The sequence below is a fragment of the Hydra vulgaris genome, chromosome 13 (assembly GCF_038396675.1).
Source record: "Hydra vulgaris chromosome 13, alternate assembly HydraT2T_AEP".
In the NCBI taxonomy this organism is placed as follows: domain Eukaryota; kingdom Metazoa; phylum Cnidaria; class Hydrozoa; order Anthoathecata; family Hydridae; genus Hydra; species Hydra vulgaris.
This window is the reverse complement of record NC_088932.1, coordinates 35,997,264-36,019,715: the sequence shown is the minus strand read 5'-3', so window position 1 is coordinate 36,019,715 and position 22,452 is coordinate 35,997,264. Positions and strand designations below refer to the sequence as shown.

General features: G+C 25.8%; 1 protein-coding gene across 1 annotated transcript in view; it reads right to left on the bottom strand.

Moving 5' to 3' along the window:
• The window catches only part of LOC100205917 (nonsense-mediated mRNA decay factor SMG5), a 52,011-nt gene extending 31,916 nt beyond the window's left edge, over window positions 1–20,095 (bottom strand). Inside the window, exons 1-7 of the mRNA XM_065815240.1 lie at window positions 19,798–20,095; window positions 15,305–15,403; window positions 9,795–9,918; window positions 5,156–5,309; window positions 4,983–5,075; window positions 4,596–4,685; window positions 1,429–1,507 (exon numbers count right to left, since the gene is read on the bottom strand). Of these exons, the coding sequence (XP_065671312.1) occupies window positions 1,429–1,507; window positions 4,596–4,685; window positions 4,983–5,075; window positions 5,156–5,309; window positions 9,795–9,918; window positions 15,305–15,403; window positions 19,798–19,889 (731 nt within the window). The 5' untranslated portion in view covers window positions 19,890–20,095. The remainder of the gene's footprint in view (window positions 1–1,428; window positions 1,508–4,595; window positions 4,686–4,982; window positions 5,076–5,155; window positions 5,310–9,794; window positions 9,919–15,304; window positions 15,404–19,797) is intronic.
• Window positions 20,096–22,452: the final 2,357 nt, after the last annotated feature.

The following is a 22,452-nucleotide window of genomic DNA, read 5'->3' as shown; positions in this document are numbered from 1 at the left end:
CAAACATTTGATCAAAAGTGATAGAACTAGGTATAATGAGGCTAAGTGAAAAAACATAAAGATCTTGAGACATTGCCTGAGAGGAGATATGGTAAAGTTGGGGAATATGGTAAATAAATTTTATGAAAATATTCACTGGTTTTAAGGAAAAACTTATAAAAATGTCAGAAAAAATCTTAAGACATAAAAATCAGAAAAAAGAAAGTATGGAATGAAGATTTTTCAAGCACAAATAGTGATAATATGAGTTGAGTTAAGATTTATAATATCCCGATATTACAATTAACTATAAACAAGAAAACCTATACTAATCTGAGTCAGATGATTAGAGAGAAAAACTTGGTACGCTTTGATAAAAATGTACAGTTGGGAAAAATAAATATGTAAAAATAAGGATAAAATTGCCATTAGCACATTTTCGCCTAAGTCTATCCAATAGACTTTCTTCTTAATATCTTAAGATTGGAAGTTTAAGGGGAACTGATTAAGCCATTGCCATTCAAGCTATGCTTAAATACTGAGATGTCTGATCAGATAATTAGATGGTGTTTAGACAAAATATCTAAATAACGTAAATTCTCAGTACGATTTCATTAAGGATGCTAAATACACAGCTAAATTTGGATTTAGCATTTTATCTTTAAAGTAGCAATGTATGTTAGGGCTTCTGTTTTAAAATAATATAGTTAAATGCATTGGTAGAAAAGATTATCGATTGTAGTAATCATTTTACAGAGAAAAGTAAACCTGTGTACACAAATTAATTTTTAAGAGACTAAAACAACAAACTAAAATTAAATTAGCTGTTAGTGACACTACTTGATTTAAAAGTTTTATTTCTGCAACTAAATAATTAATAACTATTAGGTTAATGCATAATTATTGCACATTTTTATAAATACTGAATAATAAATAAATCTTGACTTCAAAAAAATATATACATATTGAAATATGCAAAAATAAAGTACATATATATATAATATTATATACATATGTATATATACATATATATATGTATATGTATATATATATATATATATATATATATATATATATATATATATATATATATATATATATATATATATATATATATATATATATATATATATATATATATATATATACATATAATATTATATAATATATAATAATTATATAACAAAACATATATAAATATTGAATAATAAACTGACTTCAAAAAACGTGCAATAATTATGCATAAACTACTAATATAACTAAAAATATAACTAAAACAAGACATAAAAAACAAGATTAAAAAAGTCTTATTTGCCCATAATTTAAAATATTTTTTAAATAAAAATATTTATACACTCTTTATCTGATAGTAACTATAATTTGTAAAAAATAAATCAAAATAATATTTTTTTTTTTACTTTTTTAAATTTCTTTACTTTTTTAACTTACCATCTCATATAGTGGTAACATGATTCATGAAGAAGAAGCTGGCTCTGCTTTAGAGTTCCAATTTGATTGTGAGGCATCCCTGAAAACAATTAAATGTAATTATAAAGTATGCATGCATTAAATGTTATTTTCAATCAGAAAAAACAAATTAATAGATAAAATTGGTAATCACAATTTCAAAATTTGCAAAATAACTGGTGATGCATAAATTATCAGTTAAAATAAAAACTTTATTTTATTAAAAATTAAGAGAAAATTATTAAAATATTTTTCTAAAATAAAGGATTTTTTCTCAATAAAAAACCATTTCAAAAAGATGTTAAAACAGTGTTATCAATTTTCCTTTGACAACTTTCATAAGCAACTGTAAAAAATTCAAATTAATTTCTTAAGGTTTTAATTTGATGCGATTAATCAAGATCTTTACTGTTGAAGCGTGCCAATCTCCCTTGTAAATTATTTCAACCAAAATTCTTGAAAGTTCTCAACCAGTTGTGCTTGAGGCACATTTGGGGAGTTGAATTTTTTATGAACATAATTGACATGTTTGTCAATCAATTTAGAGAATCATTAGTGTTATGAGAACTTGCTAAATATAATCTTGCTAAATTCGCCAAAATAAATTGTTACCATGATACTTGTGAGTGAATTGATAAATGTTGACCATGTGAGTTACCATGTTACTTGTGAATGAATCGATAAATGTTGACCAACCATTTACTTTTTCAGTTTTACAGTTTTATTCAAGAAAAGTAATATTTTGCCCACAACAATATAGAAACGAGGTCAGTAAAAAATGGTCAGATTGCCTATTAGGTTGACATGATTAATGCCAATTCTAGTGAAGATTGCAGAAGTTTACTACTTGCTTAACAAGCATCATAGTCTTTTTTAGCAAAATTTGTTACAAATTACAATAAAAGAACTTTGCTTATTTAATTTGAACTAACCTTCAGATTCACACCCTTAAGTAATGTTTCATTACTAAACTAATATATTTATAATTTCGAAATGTCAGTAATTTTTTATTTCTCACTATAAAAACTTATCAATTACTAAATACCCCAATAATAAAGATTTGCATTTGAAATTCAAAATGGATGGCAATGTATGGCAAATATCTAATAATGGATGGCAAATATCTAAAAGTAAATTTTTTACTTAACCTTTTTTTTTCAAGAAAAACTAAAGTTAAAATTTTTTATATTTTAATTTACTATTAATATAAAGTAAACCAAAAAAGTCAATTACTTTGATTGAAAAATTTTGTGTTGCAGTGACATCATATCAGATTGTTAATTATTGTCACAAGTAAATTCAAAAAAGCAAAGTTAGGTTTTTTTTATTGTTTTATGGCAAACATATTCAATATTTCAGGGTTAAGTAAAATGCTCAAAATTAAAATATTTTCGAATGTAAGTGAAACAAAAATCGCAGAGAATACCAAAATATTTTTGAAGTATTAATTTGTGACAACTGTGACACAATTTTTGTTCTTGCGATTTTTCTTTCATTTCTATTAAATTTATTTTTGAAGGTCTAAACAAATTTTTAAAATTTAAGATTTTTTCTGTAGTTATTCATTATTTTATTATTAAACTGTTTGTTATTTGTTTACTTGGAATTCTCTAAATAGAGCTTAAATTATACCTTGCATGAAAGTATACTGGAACCATGGTGGTCAGAAGAAAAAATGAGTCTCTTCAGTTTAACAAGATAACTGAGTTGTCTGAGCATTTAAATGTCTATTGTGGAAATTCCTTGAACAAAAAAACTTTTTGAGTTGAAATTGTGCCTGAATGACAAAACAAATCAAATAATTTTTGTAAATATCCTTAACTGAAACAGTTAATATCTGAAAGTATGAATAATTTAGGATGGAAAATGTTAAATTACATTAACTCATGAATTTCTAAAATCAAATAAACAACCTATCATTCTTCAGTAATTTGTGAAGTAATGATTTATAGATGAGTTATCTTTGGTAAAGCAATCTAATAAAAGAAAATAAGTATTGTAGTTTTTACAACTTTCAGTAGTTTCCAATGCCATAACCACAAAACTGAGACAAAGGGCCAAAGGTGGGAAAAAGTTTTGAAAATAAAGTCTTTTTTTTTTTGAGTTAATTCTAGACTTAATAAGCATAAACCAAAAGTAAATAAAAAATACCAAAATCAATATATGGAGGTTTGTTTAATCTAAGCTTAACAAAATGATTCTGTAGTTGTAAGATTGTGCCAAAAGATTTTTGTATTTGCAGCCATTGTATAAGAAATGATTAACTTTATAGAAAGCAGTGGCTTTTACTCATCAAATACTTTATAAATTGAATAACAGCAAGAATTACAAGTTAAATATTGTCAAATCTCATTTTTTTAGAAATGCAACCAGATACTCTGTATTCTTTATGTGTTTCCTCTACTCCTTGTCTTTCATTGCAGTACCACATTTTTGTTTTTTAGATATTTTTGCAGCTTCTAAATCCTCAGAATTACTGACAAAATTTTGTTAGTTTTTTTTAGTGTCATTTTCTTTATCATCACTCCTTAATTCATTGACTAATTTTTTAAACTTTTTTTAATTTTTTCTTTGCGCAGTAGAATTGAAAGAACTGATTTGGAAGACCTCGGGTTTCCTTTTAGCCACAAACACAAGCTCCTGTTTACTTTTCACACTTACAGCATGGTTATAAAATATACACACAATGTTTCTCTGTTTACATTTTTTACATTTGGATGACATAACCTTTGTTGCTTTCTTGGTCTTTAACTTTAGATTAATTAAATTAGTTATCAAAATAGTTTCATAAAATATCAAAAGTGAGTTGATAATACCCATATATTCCAGGATTTCATAAATCTGTGCCTCTTTTAAAAGTCAATTTATTTAATTTTATTCCCATAAATCAATGAATGTTCTTACATAAAGGGCAGACTAACAATAAAAAGATAGAACACAATGTTCAGCTTGGGAGGGGAAGGTTATTTTTAAGACTTTTTAATGGCATTCTTTGTTTAAAATTATAATTTCTTTACTCATAATGCATGGCATAAAAATAATTTTTTCAAATCATAACCGGAAAAATATTACAAATGAAAATATTGTAAATTTGATATTTTTTATTAATACAAAAATATTTAAAGTAATTTATTAAAAAAAACAAAAACCATTTTCTGGCTGCAACAAAATTGCCAAATGATAATATCTTTCAGGAAGAGAATTATCTTGATCTTTCATGATATCACATTGGTAACGAGCTATAAAAAAAAACTTTTCATGAAAAAGTTGAACTTAAACAACTAACAAAAAAACAACAAAAAACTCAACAAGAAATTCAATAAACTAAAATTTTAAATTTCAAGTTGAAGCACTTTATATTCAAACAGTTAAAAAAACTGTTTGTTTTTTAACTGTTTGAACATAATGTCATTAGAAGAGCATTGTGCATGTTATATAAGATGAGTTCTCCATTTTTATACTAAAGATTAATTAGCACAAAAAAAAATTTGTAGTTTAATTTTACTCTAATCTTAATCTTACTTCTCTAAACTTACCAATATCACCTAAATAAATAAGACATCTTTGACAAGCCTTTATTGCCCAGTCCATTTGTTCATCGGTAGCAGATACAAATAAATCATTGCAGTCTAAATGAAAATTATTATTTATATATCATATAACATAAATAACGCTTAGAAAGCCACCTTTTGTTAATAATCATACTCACTAATATTTACAGGTATTCCAATCCAGTCAACAAACCCTTGTAATTGGATACTGAAACGACTTTGTATACGAATGAGTAAATTGTGATAGAAACCAATAGCTCCTTGTAAATGAGAGCAATACACTGAATTGAGCACTTGGTCACTATGCAACGTCTAGGAGTTTAAAGTTAAAATACAATTAAACAAGACTTTAACATTATTACATAAGATTATCACAATGATTGGTTGAAATTTTGGCCATTTTGTATTGAGTTTTCTCAAAAACTGCTTAACTCTAATTATTAATATTTTTGCATATACTAGTAAGTGACCGGGGCCCCGGCTAAAAATGAGACTTTTTGCAAACCCGGCCATGACCCCAGCAAAATTATAGGACTTAGCAGGGGTTAATAGCCGGGACTAGAAAAAAATTTATAATACTTAATATATGATAATTCTATGCTTATATTTACTATTTATTAAATACTGGCATACATTTATATATTTTTAAACTCTAATTTATTTCTAACAAGATTGCAAGCAACCACTATTAAGTTATGAGTTACTTTAAAATAGAGAATAAGTTAAAATACTAGTAAACGTATAACTGAAGACTTAAAAAGTTATGTTGTATAAAAAAAGAAAACATGAACAAGGGTAAGAACTATAAGGTTTTTTTGATGTTCAAGAAAAAAATGGATTAATAAAAGTTTTTTTAGTGTGAAGGGACAGATATAGTAAACTTGTTGAATAAAAAGCCAAGCAATAATGATTTTTGGTTTATCATAATTGAGATGATAGCTCATTTGAGCATTGACTATGATTGTATTTGCAGAAAAAAGAAAGAAATGCAACCTTACAACTATGGGAGAGTGGCTCAAGCTTGGCAGATAAAGCAGGTCTAATTACACTTACGATGTGCTTTTAGACTTTGTCTGGTAGTAAGAGGGTTGTTATTCATCAATATAGGAATGCCAACATTTTTGCAATATTTTTTTACAGTAAATAAATAAGTTTTGTTGTCTAACAAAAATTCCATAAGCCACTGTAAGCCTTAGGTTGTTACAGAAGAAAGATCAGATTTAAAATCAGCTGCTTGTTTTAAGCAATTAAAAAGTGAAGATTTTTAGTCAAGACAAGAGTGTAAAGTTGAGATGTCAGCAGATAGAGCTTCTTTAGATTTCATGAAGATCCTTATTTTAGATAAGAAACAATACAGGAGCAAAAATAGAACCATGTGCTATCCAGAATAACTTCACTACTGCAGTTAAAAAGAAATAATTTATTAACCTCAAAACCTTTATATAAAGGAACTAATAACAGAGTGAAGACTAATTATAGAATAGTTGGAGAGGTCAAAGTGTTTTCTAGAGCTTTGAAACTTTGGAGCCACTAATTTAGCATTTTTTTAAAATTTAGCAAAAATTGAAGAGAGTTCTGGAGAACACTTTTCTAAGACTATGATCGAAATCTATTCTCTAGCACAAACTGTAGAAGTGTTTAATTGAGAATTAATTTTTCGAGCACAGGTATAGTTTTTGATGATGCATACACAAGTAATTTTTCGTGCATGGGTGTAGTTTTTGATGATGCAAACACAAGTAATTTTTCTTGCATAGATGTATTTTTTGATGATGCATACACAAGTAATTTTTTGTGCATAGGGATAGTTTTTGATGATGCATACACAAAAAAGTTTTTGCGCATAGGTGTTGTTTTTAATGATGCATACATAAAAACATTTTGTGTAGTTTTGTTTACATCTGATTAGTTTTTTCAATGTTAAGGAAAAAATCTGAAAATCAAAAAAATATTTTGAAATTTTATACAGAAAATCTATCGTGCGTGTATGGGATCATTTCAAAAGCATGAAAATTTTCAAAATCAACTGTTGGAATTGTTATAAACCATTATAAAGAAAACGAAACTAAACCGGAAACATCAAGACTTAATAACTGATAATAAATAGCATAATTAATAATAAATAGCATAATTACTAATAAATAGCATAAAATAAAAATAACTAATAAAAAATAAGCAAAATCAATAGTAACTTGAATCACCAAAATCCTGAGTCACAACAAGATTTAGCTACAAAGTTTAAATGCAGTAGATGTTTCATTCAAAGAGTATCAAAAAAGAAAATCTAAAATCTTATCACAAGAAAAAAATACCAAAAAGGTCACTTGGTGGAAAAAGGAAGGAAATTTGATGAGCTAAAAATTTACTCAAATTAGTGACAAAAAAAAAGTGCATTTTAGATGATACTTACTGTAATCGTTTGATACTTTTAGGTAACCAATACTATTATGATTCAAAACATTATAAAGGGTCTGACAGATTTAAGTATACTTAGTCTAATATATTAAGTCAAAAAACTCTTATTTGTTTTCTCAAAAACTTAAAAAATGTTTTTAAGAAATGTTAAAATTGTCCGAATTTCAACTAACCATAGTGATAGTGTTATGTGCGTATGCTGTGCGTTGTTGTAATTAAGGGTAAAAAATCCCACTATAACTCCTATTTTAGCTCAATTCTGTAGTTCAGAACTTAAGGTTCATGAGTTTTAATCTCCAGAACCAAAATCTCCTGTTTTTTATGAAGTCCAGAAGTTTAAAACAATTTGAAAATTATCTTAAAAGATTGTATTAACAAAAGAGCCACTGGAACTTCCAATTCCTGATTATAACACAAGATTTGTTACATTAATTATAATAGTTGTATAATTACTATAGTGATGTATTGGTAGGTCCATCTCAGCCTTAGGGAGTTAAATAACATTCTTAAAAAAAATAGTGCTAATGCTATATATCATGGTTATATAGTACACAATGTACATATATGTGTAACATTACGGTAGGCTTTTATTTGCAATACAATACTAATAAGTATTATCAATAGTATGAAAAATGTGGTGGGATTTAATCATAACAATTGCCCAAGGAAAAACAGAAACAAACAACAAAATACATACAGATATACTTCAACATATTCACCTCCCCAAAACCAAGGAGAGTACTATAGTAAAGAATGCCCAATGTTTTTATTTTTCAATTTATTGACTTTAAATCAATTGGCTTTGGTGGTCAAAACATAGATTTTAGCTACTGACCACTCATCAACATGCTGCAAAAAATGTATACAAAGTCATCTTCACGTGTACTTTATTTTTTTTATTCACCTCCTCAAGGCCGAGAAGGCCACTACAAATGAAGAGGCTACTTTGATTGAATCTGTCATTACTCATGTTCATGTGTGTTGTTACTCATAATTCATGTGTGTTTGACACAGAGTTTTTTTAAAAAGATTTAGCATGCTTAACCTAGTTTTGTAAACTTTGACTATTAAGTAAAGCACATCATGAAAACACACATGATAGAAATGTGCTTTTTAACTGTTCTTTTTTGAAATTTTTTTATTTCTGTCAATGTTTAACACACGGATCTAAGTTTTTAATAATAAATCTAAAGAGTTGAAGTTTTTCTTTCAAACTATTGTTAAATAATAAACTATGCCTGTGGTTCATCTTCTAATCAAATTGTGACTAAAACTAGTTAATTATCTTTAATGCAAAAATAGAAAACAAAGATGTAATTTTTAATTTTGTAGCATGTGTTAGTGAACTTAGAAAAATTTCATTTAACTAACTTTAACGTTAACACAACAACCAAACAACTAAACAATGAAAACAAGTTTTTGTTGGAACTTTCAGGTGTGTTGATGAAGACCCATATTGTAAGAGAAAAACACCTGTATCAAACCTGGGGAAAATGTTACTAGATAAAACGACAATAAAGTTATTGTAAAAATAACTTTTTTTAAATTAATTTTTAAAACCAAAAATTATCATTAAAATCTTATTTATATTCTAATTGACCCTGATATTTGTAAATAATAACACACTATCTGCACAAAAAAGGTCATTAAACTCCTATTTTTATTCATTTATAGTATAATTATTAAACTAGCCTGATATATACCATTCCCAATAAAATACAAGTAAATAAACAATAGAATGGAAATATTTCCAAAACAGACCTTACTAATTCACAGACTATAGCAAATTATTATTATATTTTGAAAATAAATGTTTTTTTTTCAAGTACAATAGTTAAATATATTGTTATTATAAACCTAAATATTAAAGAGTAATTTTGCAGCAGAAACAAACTCATAAACTTTCAGTGTGTTATTGTTATTGAACTTCAAAAACTTTTTTATAAATAAAGTAGTTGATTATAAAAAAGTTTTCAAAGTTTAATAACAATTGATTCCATGATTTTTTTTTGGTGATCTTTGTTTTAATAAAATTTTAAACTTTTTTAAACAACAACATTTGATAACAAGTTATGCAAATTTTAATAAAAATAATGAAAAATTCCATTATCCAAATGACATTATGCACACAGAAATAAATAAAACATGTCAAATCACTTTCAAGAGATTTTATTCTGTAAATGAGATGAGATAAACAGATATTTATTCTTTCACGAAACATTGTGTTCCTAGTTACAACCACGTAGAACCAAGATGTAAAAATTTGCTGTTTATGTAATCTATACTTTATTTATTCATGACATTATTTATAAAATAAACATTGTTCATTGATGGAACTATGTAAATACAAAGAAACAACAAATAACCTTTCAAACAAATAACCTTTTTATCATTTTTTAACTTTTGAATAATATCATAAAATGCTTTTCTCCAAAGGTACTCTTCAGTTTTTCTGGCAATATCACATTCCCCAGATAATAAAATATGTTCACATAGATCACGTATTCTATAAACAAACAACTAATTTAACAATAAATAAGAAATCATACACCTAAAATTATCTTTAACAAAACAAGAAATCATACATTAAACAGCCCTCGGAACTAGGGTCACTCGGCAATGTTGACCTAACTGCCAACCAAGAAGTGTTTGAGGTCGGCAAAAAATTACTTATCTCATTTCTATGTTTTATGGTAAAACCTTCATTTCAAATTTTTTTACCTACCTGATGCTTACCTCTAAAAGATTAAGGTCGGCAAGCTATTGCTGACCTCACTTTTCCTAATTCCAAGGTCTGACTAAAAATTATCTTTAAATGGAGAACTTGCCATATAAGTCTTTACAAGTAAAAAAAACTTTTAAAGCTTGTCATATAAACATACACATTAAATACAATTAAAAAACAAGAATACAATCAACACATCAAAAGTTTTCTTCCATTTTCATTACAACTTTTTTGTTTTGTTCTTGGCTATAAGCCAAGAACAAAATAATATTTTATCTTGTATTTTATCTAACATTAAATTGTAAATTTAATGTTAGATAAAATAAACATTAAAATAATATTTTAATGTTTATTTTATCTAACATTAAATTTACAATTCTATTTTTTTATATTTAGCATAAACTAATTTCTGAATACTGAACATTCTTCTAGAATATTCATGAACAACTAGAACTATCCAGATTGCCAAACAATTTTCCAGGATATTCTATAACTTTTAAAACTTTCAAGAAGGTCCCTCAATTGTTTAAAAGTAATCATAAAAATATTAAACCACAGTTGACTTTTCCAACATTTTTAGTTGGAAATACTATTCATTATTCATTTTCAAAGGAATAATGAATAGTATTTGAAAATAAATTTTTTATTTTGAATGGCACCAAGATGTTATTTGAATTCACCAGATAGATTTGTGTTAAGATCAAGTTTTGCGCTACCTACTTTATTTCTGGTGCCCCATGAAGGTCTTACGGTCTTATCACAGAGCACAACAGAAAAGCATTTGAAAGGAAGTTCATGCCTCCTTCCTTACCGATGTTATAAAACTTGCACAGAGGTCTTGAGTAACGGATTTTTAACTTCTGAAGTAAGCGCGCTAAGCTGTAGCGCATGCAAAATGCATAAAAGCTGCATTTCACATACAAATTTTGCTAGAAAACTTTTAAAGATAATTTGAATAATTACTTCTTGCTTAGATATCAGGGTGGAGTGAATTTTAGTTTTTTTTACAATTCGTTTAACCTGGGTGTGCAAAAGTTGTCTATTCATTTCAGAAATACTCTGGAAAAATATCAATGCTTTAGGAAATTATCTTGAGGTGCCTCAAGACCTTTAAAATTTTAATGGGTCCCTAATATTATGTAAAAAAAAATTTTTCAAAAGTATGTCATGTTGGGTCTCAAAAGAAGCAAAATTTTATAAAAATTTCAAAAATAACAATTATTTTATAAAAAAATTATTATTTAAGATTTTTTTGAAATTATAATTTAAAAAAATAAACTTTTTTCATTTTTAGTTTAAAAGGTCATTTTTTCTGCAATAAACTATAAAATAACAATTTTTTTTTTAAATTAATTGTTATTTTTGAGATTTTTATAAAATTTTGCTTCTTTTGAGACCCAACATGACATACTTTTGAAAAACTTTTTTTTACATAATATTAGGGACCCATTAAAATTTTAGAGGTCTTGAGGAACCTCAAGATAATTTCCTAGAGCATTGATATTTTTCCAGAGTATTTCTGAAATGAATAGACAACTTTTGCACACCCAGGCTAAACGAATTGTAAAAAAAAAGTAGCTAATGATTTTAATTAAAGTATCATTGAAAGTTGTATAAATTTTTATTCATATTATTTTAATTTTAGTTATATAAGATTTTTTTATAAAACAAAAAAAATTTTAATTCTATAAGCAACGACTTTAAACAGTGATGGTCTCTTTAATAAACTTTATATAAGAATTATTAAAGTTTATTCATTCGAAAGTAGAAAGATTTTGTTGAAAAGAAAATAAAAGAATAACTTTTTTGAAAGCCGTTTACATTAAATAACTTTAATTTTTCCCGATACTTTTATTAACTCCTTGTCTCTGTCTCTGTCTGTGAACATCAAATCTTGCAAACAATTTTTGAGTCACTTCCTAATGATAGATTTTCTTCAAATTTTGCATACATACTCTTGCTTGATGGCAATACAATATTTAATAATTAGTTTTGCAATAAGTTAATTAATTTAGTTAATTTTAATTCAGTTTATTTTTTATATGGAAAGAAGAAAAATAATTTTTAAAATAAGTATATTATTTGTTTCCTACTTATACACGCGTATAGCTTATTTGGATAAGACATTGAATTAGTAAGTTGAATGTCTGTGGCTCGAGATCTGTCTCTTCCTGAATTTTATTTGTTTTTTTACACATGCATACTGCTGAATGTTAATAAAACAAAATAGTAACATCAGAAAAAATTGTTTGCAAAATTTGTGTTTTAATAGCATATAAAATCATTGGGTTTTTAAAATTCATAATTAATTTTACATGTTACTTATGTTTTTATATTATTGAAACGCATTTAAATAAAGTAACAAATCACTGCTTATGATTTTTTATGAAAATATTAATGAATATGTATATCTTTTTTATATTTATATAAGTATGTATTTTTTATTATAAATGTCTTTAAATTAAAAAAAAAAATTATATTAACTTTTTAAATAAATAATTTAATTATTTTTTCTTTTTGTTTGTTACTGCGAAGAATTGTTAAGAATCTTTTTTTTAACTTTTAAATGCACTTATTAAAAATTTTAGGCGCATTTATTAAACAATCATTAGATGTAAGTTGTTACTTTATTTAAGAATCATTTCGCATAATATAATAAAACATGAGTAAAGATTAACGATTTGAAGTTATTTATTCCAAATGTAATTTAGATAATCTTATTATTATAGTTTTTTATTTATTTTAGTTAAGTTTTAATTTTATTTTATTTTCATTTTAGTTTAAATTAAGTCATTTTATTTTTTGTTATTTTACAAAGATTTATTTGCTTTTTTTACAATAAGTTTTTTTTAAGTTTCTTCATAGTTAAGAGTTTTTTTCTACTCAACTAACTGCTACTTTTGCAGTTGGTTGAGTAGCAGTTGAAGCAAAATAAAAGTTTTGCAGGTGTGGTTTTTAGGAGAAGAGGCCATACTTCTCTAACCAGAAAGAAAATAACAATCTAATCTTAGACTTGGGTCTTACCTAGTCAAATGTTTAGCTTTTACATCCAAGCTCAAACAGTGAAATTTGTTGAATAAAGATTAGTGACAGATCAGAGAAAGTATCATTTTATTGATACCACATATAAATCAAAGAAATAGCTCCTATTTATGAATAAATCATCCTGGAGCCTAAAGGTTGTATTGTTTCACAATTGAAACAACTAACCACCTGCCAGTGTCCTCTGAGTAAGTTCCATGGGAGCTTACTCAGAGCAGCAAGCAAGTGTTTTTATTTAGATTTATTGAACTTCACTGCTGTTATCAAAGATAAACAAAAATTTGATGGCTAACTAATTTTTGTTTTTTTTATAATGCATTTAATATGCAATTGTTGTTTCTTAGAAGACCGAATAAAAATATGAAAGTTTTCTTGTTCTGTTTCAACTAAAACTAATTTTTTTGTGCTGTGGTTATGAAATCTAAGTTAGAGCTCAATCCAGTTGTTTTTTCAGTCTTCTTATATAAATAATTGAAAATAACAAAATAATAATTTGAATTAAACACTGGCATTATCACATTGACAGTTAGTACAAAAGCAAGTTTTTGATTATGCAATAAAAAGTGATTAAAAAAATGCACTTTTTCTTTATTATCAAAATCAGCTTGCAATAAATTGTTATCAGGCTAATTGAAATAAAAAAACAACATTCAAATTGTCTAAATATCACAGCTAAACACTCTCGATTCCTAATCTAAAAATCACTTTTGAAATTAACCACATTATTGCATTGCAGTAACGCCAGTCCTTAATTTTAATCTAAAGACAAACATTGCTTTACATAGCATTATTTAATCCCTGATATATATATATATATCAGGGCTTGTGATGAAGCGAGCGCGATCGCGCTCCGCTTGTAAAACGCGCCCATAAACGGTATTTTCAAACTTTCTAGGCGCGATAAACAACGCTCGTTTAGCTTATAACGAGCGTATAAAATAACGCTCGTCCAATAGGGATTATTTTCATAAAATATTTAAAAAAGATTTTTTATTAAAGATATTCTATTATCATGGCACTAATACAAAATATAAAAAGCACTACGTCGTTCTCTTTTGCATTAACATAATGAATGAGCAGTTTGAAGTCGTTAATAGTCACTAATTTCAATTATGGAATGTGCAAATTTCTTTTTTAAATTACGTTTTTTTTAAGATAAAAAAAACGTAATTTAAAAAAGAAATATTAGAAAAAAATTAAATAATTAATTTGAATAAAAAATATCAAGAAATATAAAAACCATTAACTGTTAATTAAGTTTACAGCGTAACATTTTAAAATACATATATCAAAACAACGAATAAAAACTATAACTAATAAGTCACTAAATTATACTTTAATACAAAATCAATGAGAAGTTGCGTTTTTGTTTGATATTATTTTTTTATAACATAAATAGTTAAAAATAAAATCGCGATCTGACAATATACAAGAAGTTTGGAAGTATAAAAATCTACTTCGTTGAAGTAGATTCATGAGTGTGATACTAATTCAAACATTTTTTGACGAAAGAATTATGTAACAAATAAAAAAAGATATAAAAAAATAAAAAGCTTTTTATGAGCATCGCCTTCAGCAATTTTCATGATCGCGCTCGCCGACCTTATTTCGAGCGCACATAATCACGCTCGATGAAAACGTATTCTAATTTTACGAGCGCGATATAACACGCTTGACGATTTTCTTCATCACAAGCCCTGATATATATATATATATATATATATATATATATATATATATATATATATATATATATATATATATATAAACATCAATTCTAACAAAATATAACTACTAAATATCAAGAACCAACAATGACAATTCTTGACATAATACATAAATACGAATAACAATATATTGAATATAAGTAAATTCACAACCTAGATACTTAACAATGTTATTATAAGGCAACATTAAAGTATAATAGATTATTTTAAAGAATATATTATGGAAAATATTTTTTTGAATATATTTTGTACACTTATTTTTGAATTTAACTATTTTAATTTGTCAAAGTGGTAATGAATTACTTATATAAAATAATAAAATTATTCATCTCTAAAAAGTACTTTGATGGGCAAAGCAAAATTGTATGAAAATAAAATTTATAATAATCAATCAAAACCTTTGTCTAGACTGAAGAGTCTCTGTATCAAACCATTCTTTCCAATCTATTGCTTGCTGAAGCTGGAGATCTAAACGCTGTGAAAGTTGTTGAATTTGCCTAAATAGTAAAATATTCAATTTGAAATGTTTAATTAAAATATTATTCAAGTTATAAATATACTAAATTTGAAAAATCTCTTAGCTTTAACAGTTTTCAGTTTGCAAAGCTTGCATTCTCCATTTTAGTCAGAATTTTAATTCTTTAAAAGACTAGAATGGAGAATATGCACTTTCTTTGGCGCTACCTACAGATTTTATAACTTATTCAAGCACATTTAATTCCAAAGAGTTTTAGTATATGTTATCATTATAGATTTTTTTTCATAAATTACAAAACAATTTGTTTAGATATTTTATTGTCTAAAATTCGGTTAAAAAATATGAACAAAAATGTTCAATATTTTATGCTTGTTTATTGCTTTAAATTGGTTTTGAAATTGGGAAATACCTAACACAATATGTTTTTTATACGAAATATATGTTTTTTATATAGAACACATTTAGAGGGTGGAAACAGATATTTTTAAAAAAAAGTTATTTTTGGCACGCCCTAACGCATATTTTTTTTTATGATATAACTTTTTGAAAAAGTTGACTTGGGCCCGCAGTAACTTTGCCCCCCCCTGCAGGCCCTTTGATACACTACTGATATATATATATATATATATATATATATATATATATATATATATATATATATATATATATATATATATATATATATATATATATATATATATACTAGGGCCATGCGAATTGAGGCAGATCTTGATTTACTCATCAAATCAAATCAAGAATCGAATCGTTGCTACATCAACAATCTTATAGCCCGCTGCTACAAATTCTGCTACATTGACTGAGGGTTTGGTTTGAACAGCAAGTCTATCAAAAATAAAAATTTCTATCTTTTTTCGGCCTATAAAATAATTTAAAAAAAAACAACAACATAAACTTGACTTTTTATGGGAAAATTTAAAAACAACCAGGCAAGAAAAAAAAAAAAACTTAATAAATGTGCGGTTGAATTGAAACTGGGTTTGAATCTAAGAAATGTAAAATAATGCATTATGGTGCAAGTAATAAAAGATATTCTTATTTCTTAAAAAAAATGACGGCAAACTAAAAGAAATTGAAAAATCTACTCTCAAAAAAGATTTAGGTATTTATATATCCAAGAAATTGAAATTGGAAAGACAAGTAAGGAATGCTGCCAGTAAAGCAAACAGCGTCTTTGACACTATCTACAGACAAAAATGAAGAATATGCACTTTCTTTGGCGCTAGATCTATGGACTTTATAACTTATTCATATTATATAATACTTTTAGGTATAAAATAAATACCTTATGAAAATGCTTTATTGCACATACATTAGACCTTATTTGGAATTTGCAATTCAAGCATGGAATCCCTATTATAAAAAAGATATCAAAGAACTTGAAAAAGTTGAAAGAAGACCCACTAAATTGATACCAGAATTAAGATATCTGGGATGTAATCAAAGACTAAAAGTATTAGATTTAATAACTTTAGAAGTTCGAAGACTAAGAGGTGACCTTATACAACAATATAATTATATAAATTTATATCTATTGATATGAAAAAAGTCCAGATACAAATGAATTCAATCAATACACCCAGTCCAGCATCCAATATTAGAGGTTACCTGTAGTCAGTCCCTGGTAGTACCGCGCTCAACTTGTTTTTCCGCGCAGCGGCCTTGTTCGTCAAGGTTCGTGTTTCGGAGTTAAAGAGTTGAGAGAGAGTTATAACCTCATCTGTGGTGGCCTTCTTGCCTTGGGGAGGTGAATTATAAAAAAAAAAAACTGATTGACTTAAAAATAATAATAAACAAGAAAAATAAATTACAATTAAATTCTTAGACAATTAATGTATTGGCTGTCATAGATATTGCCTGGCGCTCAACAGCATTTGAATTTTTATTATCATTTAATAATAAGTTAATAAAAATATCATATTATTGGTATTGTTAAACGCACAATAAAATATGAAACATTATTAAACATAATTCTATATATATATTATTAGATTATATATATTTCAGCAAAACTTAAAAATTCTTTTCAAAACTTTCAAAAGTGCTTTTAGTATGCAAACGAACATTACCTCACATTAAGGAAAAAAAGAAAATTAAAAAAAAACTATGATATAGAAGAAAGCAATCATAATGTTCAAACATGATTTCTTTAAAGTAAAATTTTGCATGCTTTCATCACATTATTTGGAAAAAAAATTGCTGAAGTAATGCATTTGTTTCTAAAAAATTTTTAAAAAATAAATGTTTGCACATTTATCAATTTGTAGCATTACATATATATATCAGAGGTGTACACTCGTGGTCCCCTGATGGTACCAGACAACCGAATTTTGTGAAGGGTGACTAAAAATATTCCTTTGATGCAATAAAGTTGCCCAAAAGGGTGATTTTTGATTTTTAACGGCAGTTATAGTTTATTTTTTTTAATTCAGGAATATTATATAAAAAAAAAGTAACTATTATAAAATGCTTATCTAAAATAATAATATAACTATATTTTGTCACAGTGCTAAAGTTTGCTTTTTGCATATTTTCTATTATTAATTAGAACATAAGAAAATTGTGCAAGCATTTAAACCCCCTGGTGCAAAATAGAATAATACCTCTGCACCCCCTGGTGCAGAGTCGTAAAAAAAAAGTACCAACTCAAACTCCAATCATTAAAATTTTCAGAGTACGAATCCGACTCTAACTCTAACTCCAAGACTTAATGAATATGGAATATATGAATATATGAAAAATTCTTCGAAGGTTAAATATTTTGTACATGCATGTGCAACACCGAGAAGTTTTACTATTGGAGTAGGAGCTTCAATTTTGTTTAGCAACTCTGACTCCACTACAAATGTCACAATTTCGAATCCACAGCCCTGATTTAAACGTTAAAAAAAAGTAAATAAAAGTTTTAGTGTTTAAACAAAAATGCTATTTTATTTTTATTTTTTTACAAATTTTATTTAAGGATTTTAGAGATAAATTAATAGAACTAAATTTGTTAAAACAAATATTTTTATTTTTTATTAATTTAATATTGTGTAAAGCTCTTTTGACCTACATAATTATGAACATAAATTACATTAAAAAATATCTTAATGATAACTGATAAAAACCTATCTATAAATTGTTTATAATCTTTATTAAAAATACTACATTAAATACGTAAAAATTATAATAAATAAATAAATTGTAATAAACAAACAAAAGGTTATGTTAAGTATAAGATTGTTTTAAGAAATAAATTATAAGGAAAAAAAATCTTTTTAAAATACCAAATTTAGATTTTATCAATAACTTTTACTATATTAGTTTTAACGATTTTCAATGCTGTTTAAAGTTAACCTACAACACAGTACTTTAAAAAACTTTCAAAACATAACTAGTTTTCAGACTCCTGTAACAAATAAAATCTTTATAATTACAACACTTTAAAAGCAAAGGGTTTTAAAATATTTCTTAATTATGTTTTTTATTTGTCAATAATTTGTTGTTGTAAAAAAGAACATCTATTTTTTTAATAAAATAAGTGTTCAATTTAAGTGAAAAAACTAACAGTGTATATATCGGCATGTTCTTTATCTAAAAGTAGAAAAATTAATGTTATCAATAGTTTACAATATTACTTTTATTTATGCAAATTATTTCTAGTCTACACTTAATCCTTCTTTTTTTTAAATTATTTATTTTATCTAATTATTTTTAGTCTACCATTAGCTCAGGAAAAATGATTAGAATATGCAAGAACTCTGCTGAATGCAAAAACTATATATATATATAAATATATATATATATATATATATATATATATATATATATATATATATATATGTGTATAGATATATATATATATATATATACATATATATATATATATACATATATATGTGTATAGATATATATATATATACATATATATATATATATATATACATATATATATATATATATATATATATATATATATATATATACATATATATATATATAAATATACGTATACATATGTATACATATATATACATATGTATACATATATATACATGTATATATATACATATATACATACATATATAAATACATATATATACGTATACATACATGTATACATATATATATATGCATATATATATATATATATATATATATATATATATATATATATATATAATATATATATATATATATATATATACATTTAAGTATATATATATATATATATATATATATATATATATATATATATATATATATATATATATATATATATATATATATATAAGTATGTATGTAGTTATGTATGTATGTATGTATGTATGTATGTATGTATGTATGTATGTATGTATGTATATACGTACGTATGTATGTACGCATTTATGTATGCGTATATTATTTAGATACCTGTATAACTTTTGAATTTCACTCTTGACATTAACAACACTATTTGGAGAAGTTGCAGGGGTAGTCTTCTTCATGGTCTTCAAACAACACATTTATGACTTTTTTAATTAAATTTTCTTCTAAAAGCATATCTATTTATGCTGGGATAAAATATTAACGGAACTTTTAGTTGCCTTATTCGTTCTGATATTCGAAAAACAATAAAACGGCTTCTCTTATCGACCAATAAAAATTTCACTGCGCCATTTTAAAAACAAGACTGACATATAGCTGAGTAAAAAAATGAATCATATAAATCGCGTACCGTTAAAATGTATCTATTTTATACTCCACCATGGAGGAATAAAACAGCAGTATTTAATGCATTCCAACTGTGATTATTTCATTGAACTTTTTTATGAAATATTTACGAATTTTTACAATTTAGGTCACCAAAAGTGTAACCCCTGAAATCCCTCTGTTTAGAATGCTCTTGGAAATTTTTTTTAAAGTTGACAATTGCAGAAAAAATGTTGATTAAAAATTTGATGCAAACTTTAGTTTTAACATTTTTTTACAACGGAATCGGTGCCAAGATATTTGAAGTTAGTGAGGGCTAAAATTAAGCAAAATAGAGATTATGGTGATTAATATTGAAAAAAAGACCTTTGCTTATGACTTATACTTCTACTATTCTTATATTCCTCTACTATGACTTACAACTCTACTTTTAAACACCCGTTCTACAAAAATATACAATTGACATAGTATAAGTTTCTAAAAAGGTTTATGCTTTATCTTCAAAATAGCCCAAACCAAACTGGTTCCAGCTTATACCTATATCTTATTTGAGCAACTCCATAACTAGTAGCTATTATATGACGCGGTAGCAAAGAAAGGTCTTTTTGTAGCAAAGAAAGGTCTTTTTGTAGCAAAGAAAGGTCTTTTTGTAGCAAAGAAAGGTCTTTTTGTTTATATTCATCATAGCTTATATTCATGATTGATGTAAATTTCGTTTATTAATCTCTTAATACAGGAAATTTATGAACTTAACGTTTAATTTTTTTTCAAAATGACTAGCTAGTAAGTTTTTTATTAGGGTCCAATAAATCTTGCTTTAAAAATTACAACTCCTTGTTTTTCATGTGCTGTGGTTATTCTTTGTAAGTAATTTAAGCTAAATAATTGTTCGGTTGTCTAACATTTAATTCATGCTTAAGTCTATATATTGGTGAGGTTGGGTGATTTTCCATAGATTTTTTTTAAATGTAAGAATAAGATCAATAAAAATATTTATTTAGCTAAATATTCATATAATTTATTAAACATTAATACAAGTACCCTTACAGTCAAAAAGTTAGAAATTCGATGAGTAATTAAAAGAAAATTTAATTTGAAAAAGCAACTAATGGTACTAGTTAACAAAACAACCAGTTTTTTTTAAATAAAGATTTATTCTTATGCTAATGTCGAGTTGTTCAGAGGTTCTGGATGTTACTTGTGTAACACTTTTTGGTGTAGTAAAACTCTGCGCCTTTTACATATTGTCTTGATGTTTGACAAAGAAAAACCTTGCTTTTTAAAGTTTCGCACTGATACCATTGATGTTGAAGTTTTACCCAAAACTTTACTTTTTACAGTTGGTTTGCTGCTGTTGCCAGAAACGCTGTTGTAGTTTAATCATCATTAAAGTTAAGCTTATAAGCGTAATTACTTTATTTCCTTGTTGCTTTTGTTGTCAGCACCTTTCAATCTCTGTTTTTCAACTTTTTTTTAATTTTTTTTTTTTTTTTTGAATAATTGGTGTTACAACAATATTAAATGTTGATAGACTTTGGAATTGACTATGAAGCTTATGCTATACAATGTATGCTGTTGTTAGTTGCTATTGGTGTAAATTTAGAAGACAGGAGCTGAAATGGTGTAGTTACTGGTGCTGTTGGTGGTAGGGCTTGGAGAATGTAAAAATTCAATGTAACCTAATGAAATCATATACTGAAGTTGGTTCTGTATTTACAGAAAGGAATAATCAAAATTAATCAAATTCATTACTTTTTATCAATTTTGTTTTAGTGACACTACACACTCCTTTGATTTCAAAACGAATAAGTTCATTTTGAAAGAATGATAAAACTGTCTTTGTTTGTTTTTTCACATACATTTGCAACCTGCAACACTTTAGATATCAGTTGCTGCAATTAATGCACTAAAAATGGCTATCCTGATGCTATTGCTATCAGCTTTTCAAAGAATTATAAAATTTATTTCACAAACTTGTATTGTTTTGTCTCATTTGAGTAAATAAAAATTTCAGTACTTTTTTTGCAGTGAGTAAAGTTGTTGTGATTTTACTCAGTTCTTTAATTGCCAATTATGCTAGCTTTGTTATTTAATTTAATTTAGGAAGATAGAAAAGTCTTGTTTATTGTCAAATATTCAATTAACTTTAAATCAACTTTAGTCGACTAAAATGTCGACTAAAGTTGATTTAAAGTTAGTTCCGGAGTTTAGTGGAAACGATTAACAATCAGTTGCAGAATGGCTGGAAAAAGTTGAACTGGTATGCAAACTAATTGGTGTAACCGATCTTGCGAGTGTTGTTCCCTTCCATCTCAAAGGAAAAGGGTAAGGACGGGGGGGGGGGGGGGTAATGGGTAACTACTCCCCCTCCCCTCC